The sequence below is a fragment of the Carcharodon carcharias genome, chromosome 4 (genome assembly GCF_017639515.1).
Source record: "Carcharodon carcharias isolate sCarCar2 chromosome 4, sCarCar2.pri, whole genome shotgun sequence".
NCBI classification, from domain to species: Eukaryota; Metazoa; Chordata; class Chondrichthyes; order Lamniformes; family Lamnidae; genus Carcharodon; species Carcharodon carcharias.
In genome coordinates, this window is record NC_054470.1 from 3,595,419 (window position 1) to 3,610,433 (window position 15,015).

The following is a 15,015-nucleotide window of genomic DNA, read 5'->3' on the forward strand; positions in this document are numbered from 1 at the left end:
TGAATAGGTTAAGTGAATGGGCAAAGACCTAGCAAATGGAGTATAACATTGGAAAATGTGAAATTGTCCATTTTGGCAGGAAGAATAAAAAAGAAGCATGTTATCTGAATGGTGAGAGATTGCAGAGCTCTTGGATGCAGAGGGATCTGAGTGTCCTATTGGATGAATCACAAAAGGTTAGTATGCAGGTACAGCAAGTAATTAGGAAAGCTAATAGAATGTTATCATTTATTGCAAGGTGAATTGAATACAAGAATGGAGGTTATGCTTCAGTTATACAGGGCATGGGTAAGACCACTTCTAGAGTACTGTGTACAGTATTGGTGGTCTTATTTAAGGAAGGATGTAAATGCATTAGAAGCAGTTCAGGGAAGGTTTACTAGACTAATGTCTGGAATGGGCGGGTTGTCTTATGAGGAAAGGCTGGACAGGCTAAGCTTGTATCTGCTGGAGTTTAGAAGAGTAAGGGGCGACTTGGTGAAACATATAAGATCTGAGGGGTCTTGATAGGTTGGTTGTGGAAAGAATGTTTCCTGTTATGGGGGAATCTAGAACCAGGGATCACTGTTTAAAAATATGGGCTCGCCCATTTAATACTGAGATGAGAATCTTTTTCGCTTCCTCAAAAGGTGGTGGAAGCAGATCCTTTGAATATTTTCAAGGGCTAGATAGATCCTTGATGAGCAAGGGAGTGAAGGGTTATTGGTGTAGGCAGGAATGTGGAGTTGATGTTACAATCCGATCAGCCGTGATCTTATTGAAGGGCAGAGCAGGCTTAAGGGGCCAAGTGGCCTACTCCTCTTAATTCATATGTTCATACCAGGGCTATCCCTCCTTTGCCATTCTGTCTGTCTTTCTGAAATATTGTTTACCCTGGAATATTTATTTCCCAACCTTGTAACCATATCTCTGTATTGGTGGTTAGATCCAAATCATTTACCTCTATTTGTGCCACTAGTTCATTTGCCTTATTGCAGATGCATCGTGCATTCAGATAAAAAAACTCTTTAATTTAATTTTTTTCTACTTCTATTTTCTGCAATGACCTTATTTGCTGATGTACAATTTTTATTGAACCTCTGTCCCTTCCCTGCCCCACTCTGCTTGTCTTTACCCAAGTTGCTATACTGTTCTGATGCCTCAAAGTTTCTCTTGGATTTCTATATCACGCTTCACCCAAACCCTCCCCCACCCCCTCTGTTATTGTCATGCCCTGTGCACAGTCCAGCTATACATTGGTCAGTACACTGGTCCTAGTGCTGTTCAAGTGGAGCCCTTCCTAATGTAATAGCTCACTCTTCCCTGAGTACTGGTGCCAGTGCCCCATGAATTGAAACCCCTTCTTCCCACACCACTCTTTGAGCCACATGTTTAATTTTCTAATCTGCTGGACCACATGCCAGTTGGCACATGGCTCAGGTAACAATCCAGAGAAGGTTACCTTTGATGGTCAGTGTTTTAGTTTGGACCATAGCTCCTCATATTCTCTTGGGCAGAACCAGGAATGGTGTGCTGCTATGTCGTTGATTCCCACATGCATCATGACAACTGGATTCTCCCTCTCCCATTCCAAGCTCCTCTCCAGTCACGAGGAAATGTTCTTGACCCCTGGTACTGGACAGGCAACCTACGGAGCTTCCGGTCATGGCTGCAGAGAACAGTACCTATCCCCCTAACTATACTGTCTCTTATCACTACCATATTCCTCTTCACTCTCTTCGCCCCCGCCGCCCCCCCCCCCACTTGAACAGCATCCTTCACCATGGTGCCATGGCCTGTCCTCTCATCCACCTTGCAGTCATTCTCCTCATCCACAGAGGTAGCAAGGACCTCATACCTGTTGGACAAAGTCAGGAACTGAGGCTCCTCCATCACTCCAGCAGTGGCATAGTGGTATTGTCACTGACTAGTATTCCAGAGACCCCGGGTAATGCTCTGGGGAACCTGGGTTTGAATCCCACCATGGCAGATGGTGAAATTTGAATTCAGTAAGAATCTGGAATTAAGCCTGATGATGACCATGAAACCACTGCTGATTGTTGTAAAAATCTGCCATCTTTACCTGGTCTACATGTTGACTCTAGTCCTACAACAAGGGCAATTAGGGATAAGCAATAAATGTTGGCCGAGCCAGCCACACCCACATCCCATTCCATAACTTCCTGACTTGCAATCATACCTTGCTGTCCCTAACCATTGACTAACTCTATAAAGTTCTGACTAACCAAAGGGGTGTGACAGTTTCAAGGTAACTCTTCCCCTCCATAACTCAGACTCAGCAACTGTAAACTGAAGTTGCCTAAGGAAATATCTTCTGCAGATATGGTTTTCCAGAGTTGTCGTGCATTCCACAGAATCCCACATGCTGCAGTCACAGCATACCACCAGCCCTGCCCTTTCTATCTTCAACTGTATTTATTTAATTAGTCAATTAGTTAATAATATACACTGATAAAATAATAGAAAGTTTCACTCACCTAGCTTGGAGACAAAGGAAGAAATCTCACCAACTACTGAAGACTTGAAAAAAAAGAATGAAAAGGAGAGCTTCATTGTCCCTCAGCAACAATGTCCAACTACACGCTCTGTCTGTCACACTCCAGTGTAGCCTCTGTGCATCCCTATACTGTTTCAATGAGATCATCTCTCATTCTTGTAAACTTCAGAGAGAATGGGAACAATGTACACAACCTCTCGTCATAGGACTACCCTCTCATCCCGGAAACCAATCTAGTGAACCTTTGCTGTACCATCTTTAGGGCAAGTATATCCTATGGCGAACAAAACTGCACACAGTATTCCAGGTGTGGTCTTACCAAGCCCTGTACAGTCAGAGCCTAGGAATCCTGTGATGAGTAATTCACCTTCTGATTCCCCAAAGCCTGCTCTCTATCTACAAGCCACAAGCCAGGTGTGATGGAGCACTCCTACTTGCCTGGATGAGTGCAGCCCCCACAACACTCAAGAAGCTTGACACCAACCAGGACAAAGCAGCCCACTTGATTGGCACCACATCCACAAACATTCACCCACTCCACCACCAACTCGCAGTAGCAGCAGTGTGTATCATCTACAAAGATGCACTGCAGGAATTCACCAAGCCTCGCTCGACAGCACCTTCCAAACCCACGACCACTCCATCTAGAAGGACGACGGCAGCAGATGGATGGGAACACCACTACCTGCAAATTCCCCTCCAAGCCACTCATCATCATGACTTGGAAATACATCGCTGCTCCTTCACTGTTGCTGGGTCAAAATCCTAGAACTCCCTAACAGCAGTGGATGTACCCTGCACCACATGGCCTGCAGCAGTTCAAGAAGGCAGCTCACCACTAGCTTCTCAGAGGCAAATAGGGATGGGCAAAAAATGCTGGCCCAGCCAGTGAAGCCCACATCCCCTGAATGAATAAAAAAAGACTTTCTAATCTTCTTGCAATAAAGGCTGACATGCCATTTAAATTCCCAATTGCTTTCTATACCTGCAGACTAACATTTTTACTTGCATGAGTATATGCAAGACTTTATATATCAGTATTCAAAAATTTCATGACTTAAAATAAAAGTTCTGCTTTTCTACTCTTCCTGCCACAGTGAATCACCTCACTCTTTCCCAAATTATACTCTGTCTGCCACCTTATTGCCCACACATTGAACCTGCTGATATCTCTTTGCAGGCTCTTTGTGTTCTTGCAGCTTACATTCCCACTTACCCTTGTACCTTCAGCAAACTTGCCATTAATATAGATTGTAAATAAACGAGGCCTCAGCACTGATTCTTGCGATGCTCCACTAGCTACAACCTGCCAATTGAAGAATGCTCAATTATCCCCATTCTTTGCTTCCGATCCATTAATCAACCTCCCCCTATCCGTTCTAATATATTACTCCCTATTCTATGTGCCCTTGTCTTGTGTACCTTTGACCTGTGTATTGATTTTAAGGCGTGAGATGTGACTGCTAATGATTTGTCGTGGCATATTTGGGAGGTACCATGGTGGAAATGGAGGCAAGACCTATCAAGGAGACAGTGGCCGAATAAAAAGAAAAACCGATACATTTTGATCTATACTTGATCCTGAACAGACTGAACCCACTGTCGTGCCCCAGTTTATGATGAACCTTCAATCAATACTTTTAAAAATGGACACACACAGACTTAAAATTGCCACTGCAAATCATGTGACCTTTTGTCATTTTGAGTTTCAGACAGCCCTAAGTCTTAAGCAAATGCTTAATTAAATGTGGACATTCACAGCTGTTAGGGGAATTCACACATCCCTTTGTTTAAGGGTTGATCTACACAAAAGGACTATAGAATTCCAACTGACCTGACTCTGTTTCACCTTGGACAAAAGGGACATCATAACTGTGTGTAAGGCGGATGTGAATGGATTCTGTCACCCTTCAATTGTATTTGAATAGTTTCCCTCATTGAAACTAAACTGGGTGAATCCTAAGATATCAAATGACAACACAGGATGATTGGAAAAAGGACTGAACTTGTGGAAAACATATGATGAGGAAACCATTTCATAGTCTGCTTTTGAATCAGCAAGAAGTTGCTTGCAGACAGAGTTCCACCAAAAACCATTGAATTAGCTGCAAGTCATCAAGTATCCAAGGTAATTAACAGTAATACATTGAAAGTGGAAGACCCCATGCAAGTGAAGGATTCCCCAACATGTTCTGGTTAAAGTTCACCAGAGAACCAACCTCCTAGAAATTCAGCTATCAGAAACCTCTCAGCCAGCTGAAAATCTTTTGCTTTACAGGATGTTCACTTCAACTTGAGCATCAACTTTATCTAAAGAAACTACAGGTCTGCCACGAAAGAGGCTGAAATAATTATAAACCGTAACAGTATATTACCTTCATCTGTATTTAACCTTGGTGTCTGTGAACTTTTGTGTGAGACGAGTAAGTGTGTGATAATAAGTAACCTTCTTTATTTTTAAACTCGCAAAAAGCTTGCTGCTGATGTACTTAATTAGGTGGTGGGGGGGACAGGGTAAGAAAACACACACCTCTCACATACAAACATACTGATCACAGGCAAGTAAAGGAAACACAAATCTGCTCTTGACAAAACTGGGAGCTGCAATCTGGAATAAAATTCATTGCAAATAAGCCAAATTTGACTTTCAAAAGGAAATTGGAGGTAGAAGGGGAAAGTGACATTGCCAAAATTGTGAAAGCAGAATGGATTACAGCAGTAAGCTTTGTGAATACTAACAATAGAAAGTAAGATGGGTGCTTTCAATGTAAAAGCAATTATGCAAGAGGAGGACTTGGCAAAATTTTGAGTTCTTAAATATAGAACAGCTAAAAGCCATAGCTGAGTAGGCAGAATTGAATATATGTAATAACGCACAGAAGCCTGCGGTACTAGAGATGCTAGCTAAGCATCTTGGCCTCACCACAGATTTGGAACAAATAGAAGATACAGAACCTGAAACAGGCCAGGCCATCTTAGCCAAAATTTTCCTAGGAGACTGGAGGCTGGAGTTAGATTTTCAGGTAAGAAAAGAGGAATGAGAAGACCAGAAAGGAAAGGAGGAGAGCAAACTCCGCTAAAAGAGAGGAAATTCCAAGAGAGAAAGAAAGACCGTGCTTTCCAGCTAGAATAACCTGAGAGAATTAAATGTGCAGAAAGATTGGGAACCGAGACAGATTGAAGCAGCTAGGGAGAACTTGACTTTACCTAGTGGTAATTTAAATACCCTTAACACAGAGAAAAGATTTGATTTTCTAAAGTATTCCAGATTCATTGCCAAATTTAAAAAGGAGGATGTGGAAACTTTCTTCACAGCCTTTAAGAAACTGACAGCTCAATTACAATGGCCAACAGAGCTTTGGACATCCCTACTACAAGGTCAGCTCATAGGAAAGGCTGGTGAGATTTATTCTATGCTGTCTGCTGAAAGCTGTGCCAGTTATAAACAGACAAAGGCTACTATTCTCAGTGACTCTGAACCCATACCAAGGCATACCACCAATAATTCCAGAATTCCTGTAAAAAGCCCACACAGACTTTGTTGGAATTTGAGCAAACTAAACAGTTAGCATTTGACAGGTGGGTCCAAGCCCTACAAATTGACTGCACCTACAAAGGGTTAAGAGAAATATTATTGCTGGAGGAGTTCAAAAACTGCCTCTCATACAGCCTTAAAACTCTCATACAGGAACAAAGTGTTTCAAATGCTAGTGACGGAGCCATCATGTCTGATAACTATGACTTATCCCATAAACCTTTAAATATAAACAAATCTGGATCTAGTAACTCCTAGCACCTAATGAGACAAGAAGGAGGTAGATGAAACAGAAATAGACTCCAGAGGAAAGGACAGTAGAGAAGGCAGGCCAGATTAGTCCCCAACCTTTAAAAAGAAAGAACTTGGAAAGTAAACTTGCCAGAACCTGCCTGGTTGCTTCCATTGCAGAAACCCTGGACACATCAAAGAAAACTGTTGGTTCACCTAAAGGCCAATGGGGGAGCTGCAGTTGGAACCATGTCCATAGCCTGGAAGTTACCGAGCCCAGACTTAAATGGAGCAGTCTAGGACAGAATACTTGCTAAGGCTTCTTGCACAAAGGGACAGTGGCTCCTTTTGTATCACAAGCTCCAAGAAGAGAAATAACCATTTTTTAGAGATGCAGAATGTTTTCAAACACCGCTTGCAGTGAAGGTTGCTGAGATGCTGCCCAAAAGCAGGACAAAGACTACAATGTGAGGAAAAGGGCTTATTGGCACATGTTTAAAGGCACCCCTAGTTAAAATTCACCTGCAGTGGATCACTGGTGTAGTGATGGCCAGGATTGTTATGATCTTGCCCATACAGGGAATGAATGTATTGGCGGTGTACCATGTACTGTGCCCAGTGGGTTAAAAGTAGTCCATGGAGGGAGGGGAACCAGAAAAATTATGCTAAATTGCAGAGCTGAGGAAGTCCCTAACATCCTACAGGGGGTGACAGAGCCAATAAGGATTAGGGAAATTGTAAGAAAGCCAGAGGACTTTCCAGAGGCCAGGAGAGGGCCTACCAATGTAAAAGGGGTGAGAATGGAACCATATAAGTTCAAGACGCCAAAACCAGGCTAGTAGAGTTTAAAGAGGCCAAGGTAAAGCCCATAGAAATTTAAAAGAATGAAGGTGCTGAACCAGAAGTCTGGTTGGCGGGCAACTTCTTCCCAGATTTAAATAGGGACAGACGAAGTTCCCAAACTGGCAGGCAGTGAGGGTGACGCCTCATTCAGATGAAGTGCCACAGGGCAGTGTAGCAGAAGCTGGTGGGAAATAGTGTCCCAAAGGACTTGGGGCAGATTGGGGCAAACCCAACCCCCAAGTAACAAAAAAAGACAAGTCAATGCACCATAAGGTGAACTGCACTTGTAAAAGCCACAAGTACAAGTGCAGCTAACATAAAATAAAAGCAAAATACCTTGGATGCTGGAAATCTGAAACAAAAGCAATATGCTGGAAAAACTCAGCAGATCTAGCAGCATCTGTTGGGAGAGAAACAGAGTTAACGTTTTGAGTCTGTATGCTCTGAAGAAAGGTCATAAGGGTCAGAAACTCTGTTTCTCTCCCAACAGATGCTGTTAGACCTGGTGAGCTTTTCCAGCATTTTCTGTCTTTGTTGCAGCTGATGTAAAATTGTCTGTTAAAACCATCGGGTTCAAAAACTTAAATCCAACTTAGCAGTTCAACTCCCAAGCTTACTAAGGATAAGGTGCAGGGGGAGAGCCCAGGCACCTCGTGTGTTTAAAACCAATACACTCCACTATTCATCTTAGAAATATGAGTAGACCAAAACCTGAATCATCACAATTGTGCTCTGGAAGCAGCCATGAAAAGGTTGAGGTTTGCAGACACCACAATAAAACAGGGATATTTGCATGCAAGACACTTTGAAATGGACCACAGGTCTGTGAAATCTGACTCTTCCCCCCCCGCCAAGAAATCAGCATGGAGCTTGAACTCCCAGCAACTGCTAAATCATTGAGAATCATATACCAGTTGATGTTAAAGTACTCAAAACCTCGCATACAGACATTAATGAACATTCACCAGACAACAAGTAGCTGGAGATTTATAAGGAAAACAGGGATACAACAAACAGAACTGTAGCAGTGCTAGGTTCCTATATGAATGTCCAAATCTGTGACGATTAATGTGTGTGTTCCCTTATGCTTCACAGAGAAGCCATGTTTAAAAAAAGTTAGCCAAGATTCAATTTTTTGGGGAATAAAGTGGAAACTTGATGACTTTCTTCCCATGAGGTAGAGGCGTGTTATGTCCCAGTATATTATGAACTTCCAGTCAATGCTTTTAAAACTGGGCGCATACTATTAAAATTGCCACTGAAAATCATGTGACCTTTGGCGTTTTGAGTTTCAGACAGCCTGATGCCTCAAGCGAATGCCTAATTAAATATGGACATTCATAGCCACCAGGGGAATTCACATATCCCTTTGTTTAAGATGGATCAACATAAAAGGACAGTAGAATTCCAGCCAACCTGACTCTGTTTCACCTTGGGTAAAAGGGGATATCATAACTCAGTGTGTAAGATGGATATGAATGGATTCTATCAACCTTCCATTGTATTATGATTGTTTCCCTCACCCAAATTAAAATGGATGAATTTAAAGATGTCAGATGACAACACAGGATGATTGGAATCAACATACACACCACCCTTTTATTTGGAAAAAGGGCTTTGAACTTGTGGAAGTCACATGATGTGAGAACAAATTTTGCAGGCTGCTTTTAAATCATTCCAGACAAAGAGTTCACCAAAAGCCATTCAATTAGCTGCAAGTCACCAAGCAGCCAGCAGCCATACATTGAAAGTGGGAGACCCCATGCACGAGAAGGACTCTCCAACATGTTCTGGTTGAAGTTCACTTCAGAACCAACCCCCTAGAAATTTGACTACCAGAAATCTCTCAGCCTGCTGAGAACCCTTCGCTTTACAAGAACTTCAACTTAAGCATCAACTTCATCTAAGAAACTACAGGCCTGCCATGAAAGAGACTGAGATAATTATAGGCTGTAACAGTGTATTATCTTCACACCTGTGTGTGAGATGAGTGAGTGAAATGTTGCATTAATTCAGGTAATTCTGTGATATTCGCCCGTGTCTTCCACGAAATGTCAATCACTGTGGGATTGCCATCCCAACCATACTTTTTGCGTTCACACTGCTTTGCATTTCTGGCTGGGTCTTCTGAGCCTGGCTTCTTCATAAGTATGGAGTGTGCAGTCCATTGGAGAACTCCATCGAAGCAGAGTAGCATCAGCGAATGAGTGGACATGCCCCCTTTTTTATGGCACTAACTGCTGTAAAAATGTCCAGTGTGAATGTTAGTGAATGAATGAGTTGATCCATGAGTGAATGGGTAGGGTGTGTAGGTGCGTGTGGTAAGTGGGTAGGGTGGGTAAAAGTAGCTGAGTGAAGAGTAGATGGCTAAGATGGCAGGTGGACCAGGGATGGTGGTGTCAGGAAGGGTAGTCGAGTTGACGGTGTTCAGGTTGTGTTGGGAAGGTTAATCAGATCAGAGGAATAGTCAGCTTGAGGGTTAGTGTGGTCGGAAGGGGTAGTCAGTTCAGGGGTTGGTTGGTTGGGCTGGGTGCTGGGTGGTAGTCTGGGTGTAGTTGGGCTGAGTCAGGGAGGGGTGGTTGAAGGGGGAGTCGGGGGGGTTACTTCTGTAGTTACTAAGGAGTTAGTCTAGGTTTTTCTGTCTAGCATTTCCTAGGTAATTATTCAGCTAAGTACCGCGGAACAGTGCGAAGCCTCAGACTCTAACTCAGAGCCGGAGACTTTTGTGGAACGTCCCGGGAGCAGGGAATTGCCCATGGAAATGCCTTCTGGAAATCAAAATACACTACATCTACCAGTTCTCCTTTATCAACTCTGCTTGTTATATCCTCAAAGAACTCCAACAAATTTGTCAAACATGATATCTTTCACAAAACTATGTTGACTTTGTTTGATTGCGTTAAGCTTTTCTAATTGTCCTGTTATTTCTTCCTTAATAATGGACTCTTAACATTTTCCCAATGATAGATGTTAGGCTCACTGTCCTATAGCTTCCTGCTTTTTGTCTCCCTCCCTTCTTGAACAGGGGCATCACGTTAGTGGCTTTCCAATTCGCTGGGACCCTCCCGGATTCTAGTGAGTTCTGGAATATTTCGACCAATGCCTCCACTGTCTCTGCAGCCACTTCCTTTAAAACCCTTGGATGTAGGCCATCAGGTCCTGGCGACTTGTCTGCATCTAGTCCATTAGTTTGTCAAATACTTTGTTCCTCATGATAGAGACTGTTCCAAGATTTTTCCTTTCATTAGTTCCTTTCTTAAATGATATCTTTGGAATGTTTAAAGTGTCCTCCACAGTGAAGACCGATGCAAAATATTGGTTTAAATTATCTGTCATTTCCCTGTTCCCATTATCAGCTCTCCAGTCGCATCCTCCAAGTGGAGCAAATATGTCCACAATTTGTGGAGGTGTGTAAAAACAATAACAGTAGGGTAATTATATTAGGTGATTCTAACTTTCTCAACATTAATTGGGATAGACATAGTGTTAAGGGCTTGAATAGAGTGGATTTCTTGAAATGTGTACAGGAGAACTTTTTAGGTCAATATGTAGAGGGTCCAACAAGGGACGGCACAGTGCTGGACCTAATTCTGGGGAATGAAGCCGGACAGGTGGCTGAGGTGGTGGTGGGGGAGCATTTTATTGACAGTGACCACAACATGGTACAATTTAATCTTGTTATGGACATAGATAGACAAGTTGTAAAAAAACTGTTTTGGATTGGGGGAGAGCGGATTTTAGTAAAATAAGGCAGGATCTGGCCAAGGTAGACTGGGAACAGCTACTTGTGGGAAAATCTACTGAGGAGCGGTGGGGGGGTGGGGGGGGGGGGAGGTGGTTCTAAAAGGAAATGGGGAGGGTACAGGCTCAACATGCCCCTGTAGGGTGATAGGAAGGTGTGACAAGCCTAGAGAACCATGGATGACCAGAGATATTCAGGATACGATGAGAAGGAAAAGAGGCTTTTAGAAGCTACAAAGGAAGCAAATCAGTGGAGTACAGAAAGTGCAGGGTGAAGCTTAAGGAAGCAATTGGGAGAGCAAAGAGGGGATATGAGAAAGCTCTGGCTGGTAAACGTAGGGAAAATCCCAAGATATTCTATAAGTATGTCAATGGGAAGAGGATAACCAGGAAAAGAGTAGGGCCCATTAGGGAACAAGGGGGCAATCTATGGGTGGAGCCAAAGGACATCAGTAGAGTGTTGAACGAATACTTCACGTCCATCTTTACCCAAGAGAATGAGGATGAAGGTATGGAACTCGGGGAGAGAGTCTGCGAGGTTCTTGAGCAAATTGATTTAGGGAGTGACAAGGTATTGGAGGTGTTGGCAGGTTAGAAGTGGACAAATCTCCAGGTCCGGATGATTTGTGTCCCAGACTGCTGAGGGAGGCAAGGGAGGAGATCGCAGGGCCTCTGACCCAAATTTTTAATTCCTCTCTGGCCACGGGGGAGGTGCCAGAGGACTGGAGAACAGCTAATGTGGTTCCGCTATTTAAGAAGGATTGTAGAGATAAGCCAGGGAACTACAGGCCAGTGAGTCTCAAGTCAGTGGTAGGGAAGCTATTGGAGAAAATTCTGAAGGAGAGAATCTATCTCCACTTGGAGAGGCAAGGTTTGATCAGGGATAGTCAGCATCGCTTTGTCAGAGGGAGTTCATGCCTAACAAATTTGATTGAATTTTTTGAGGAGCTGACCAGTTGTGTAGATGAGGGTAGTGCAGTTGATGTAGTTTATATGGATTTCAGCAAAGCCTTTGACAAGGTCCCACATGGGAGACTTATAAAGAAGACAAATGCACATGGGATACAGGGTAATTTGATAAGGTGGATTCAAAATTGGCTTAGTTGTGAGAGACAGAGGGTGATGACAGAAGGATGCTTTAGTGACTGGAAGCCAGTGTCCAGTGGCGTACCACAGGTAGTGCTCGGTCCCTTATTTTTGATTATTTATATAAATGACATAGATGACTATGTGGGGGGTAGGATTAGTAAGTTTGCGGATGACACAAAGATTGGCCAGGTGGTTAACAGTGAGGTTGGGTGTCTTGGGCTACAGGAAGATATAGACGGAATGGTCAAATGGGCAGACAAGTGGCAGATGGAAATTAACCTTGAAAAGTGTGAGGTGATATATTTTGGAAAGAGTAATTTGACAAGGAAGTATTCAATGAACGGCATGACACTAGGAAGTTCTGAAGAACAAAGGGACCTTGGCGTGTGTGTCCATAGATCTCTGAAGGCGGAAGGGCACGTTAGTGGGGTGGTAAAAAAGGCATATGGGACACTTGCCTTTGTCAATCGAGGCATAGATTACAAAAGTAGGGAGGTCATGCTGGAGTTGCATAGAACCTTGGTGAGGCCACAGCTGGAGTACTGTGTGCAGTTTTGGTCGCCACATTATAGGAAGGATGTGATTGCACTGGAGGGGGTGCAGAGGAGATTCACTAGGATGTTGCCTGGGGTGAAACATTTAAGTTATGAAGAGAGGTTGGATAGACTTGGATTGTTTTCGTTGGAGCAGAGAAGACTGAGGGGCGATCTGATCGAGGTGTGCAAGATTATGAGGGGCAAGGACAGGGTGGATAGTGGATAGTTCCCCTTAGTTGAAGGGTCAGTCACGAGGGGACATAAGTTCAAGGTGAGGGGCAGGATGTTTAGGGGGGATGTGAGGAAAACCTTTTTTACCCAGAGGGTGGTGACGGTCTGGAATGCACTGCCTGGGAGGGTGATGGAGGTGGATTGCCTCAGATCCTTTAAAAAGTACCTGGATGAGCACTTAGCATATCATAAACATTAAAGGCTATGGACCAAGTACTGGTAAATGGGATTAGGTAGGGAGGTCAGGTGTTTCTCATGGACTTGATGGGCCGAAGTGTCTCTTCTGCACTGTGATTGTGTGAAGTGTCCCACGCTCTCGCTCTCTTTTTATATGCCCAACGAAGCTCTTGCTGTTTGTTTTTATATTTCTTGCCAATTTACTTTCGTAATTAATTTTCTCCGTCTTTATTAGCTTCTTAGTCACTTGCTGCTGGTTCGTAAAAAAAATAAAAATTCCCAATCCTCTGGCTTATTGCTAGTTTTCGCTGCTTTGTATGCCTTAGTTTTTGATTGGATGCTCTCTTTGACCACCTTTTGTTAACCACGGGTGGTTCCTCCTTCTCATTGTGTCCTTTTTGACTGGGATAAATTTTTGCTGAGCATTATGAAATATCTGATCAACTGTCTGCCACTGCTCATCCACTGACCTTCCCTTTAGTCTATTTTCCCAGCCCACTTTTTTATACCTCTGTAATTGCCCTTGTTTAAGTTGAGGACACTTGTTTGAGACCCGAATTGCTCGCCCTCAAACTGAATTTGAAATTCTACCATGTGATCACTACTCCCTTGAGGATCCTTACCTATGAGATTTCTTATTAATCCTACCTCATTACACATCACTAGGTCTAAAATAGCCTACTCCCAGGTAGGTTCTGCAATGTATTGCTCTAAGAAACAATCGCTGATGCACTCCACAAATTTGCCTTCCATGTTACCCCTGCCAATCTGATTTGTCCAGTCAATATGCAGATTAAAATTACCCATGACAATTGTAGCACCCTCTTACACATCTCCATTATTTCCCGATTAATAAGCTGTCCGACAGTGAGGCAGCTCTTTGGGGGCCTGTGGACGACTACTACCTACGACTTCTTCCTCTTGCTATTTCATATTTCCATCCAAAATGATTCCACATCACGATCTATTGCACCTACATCACTACTCACCACCGCACTGATAATTTCCTTTATTAACAAAGCTACCCCACCTCCTTTTCCTTTTTGCCTATTTTTCTGGAACATGGAATACCCTTGAACATTGTGTTCCCAGTCTCAGTTACCCTGCATCCACGTCTCTGTATTAGCTCTCAGGTCATAGCTATTTATATTTATTTGTGCCGTCAATTCATCCATCTTGTTACAAATCCACACAATTTCACACAGTTTCATGAACTTAATTTCCATGTATCATGCAATAGGATTTAGTAGTACAATAGTACATCATTCTATATCTTAAAAAATATCCATTGCTTAAAAAAATACTTTTAATGTCTTTATGTTTATATTTCCAGGTGCTGTTTTAATTTTTTTACCAGGATATGATGAAATTGTAGGGCTCAGAGATCGCATACTCTATGATGACAAAAGATTTGCAGATAATTCTCACAAGTAAGTTTTCAAAACTGATATCACGTAAAACTTCTAGAATCGGAAATTAAATGAATGTTGATATAATTTATAAGAATTGATTTCCTTATATTCCAAATAGTTTATTTACATAGACTGTATGTTGGAATGTGTTGTCTTTCACATACAGTAGGTACGAATCAATCAGTGCTAGATCATAGAACCTTAGAAGTTTATGGCATAGAAGGAGGCCATTTGACCCAACAGGATGAATTTTCTGTGTTAGTTTGCCATCCCAATGTTTTCCTCATTTCTAGGTCAGGATCTGTAAGTGGGTGCGGTAGGACGTTGGTCGTGATCTTCCTGGAGGAGCCAGTTGAGAAGCTTCTCTGGGAGCCTGTCCAATTAACGACAGTGGGTGGCAGACTAGAGAACCGGGAGGTCCAGTCAGAGGGCCTGTAGTGATGTTCAGCTGGTAGCCCCTTCGTACAGCTGGCAGTTTTGAGGTACCCTCTGCAGAATAATAAAATGGTAAAACATAATTTTGGCTACAGCTGCAAAGGTATAATTGAGGAGGGCAGAATCCCTCCACCTGATGACTAGGGCCACAACTCTGGCCCTCTGATATCTACAGCATTGGAAGGTAGGATTTTGAAGGAGATACCCACAGTCTTGTGGCCTGTTACTGGAAGGCTGCCACCATCCAGCAGCTGGGCTTTAGTCTCAGTGGTGGGATTGGGGGGTCAT

At 43.1% G+C, this 15,015-nt stretch overlaps 1 protein-coding gene across 9 annotated transcripts in view; it reads left to right on the forward strand.

Annotated features, from left to right (window-relative positions):
- The window catches only part of LOC121277432 (3'-5' RNA helicase YTHDC2), a 174,098-nt gene that overhangs the window by 56,004 nt on the left and 103,079 nt on the right, over positions 1–15,015 (forward strand). For all 9 annotated transcript variants that reach the window (XM_041186886.1, XM_041186885.1, XM_041186890.1 and 6 more), the window contains one exon: positions 14,214–14,310. In XM_041186886.1, the coding sequence (XP_041042820.1) occupies positions 14,214–14,310 (97 nt within the window). The remainder of the gene's footprint in view (positions 1–14,213; positions 14,311–15,015) is intronic.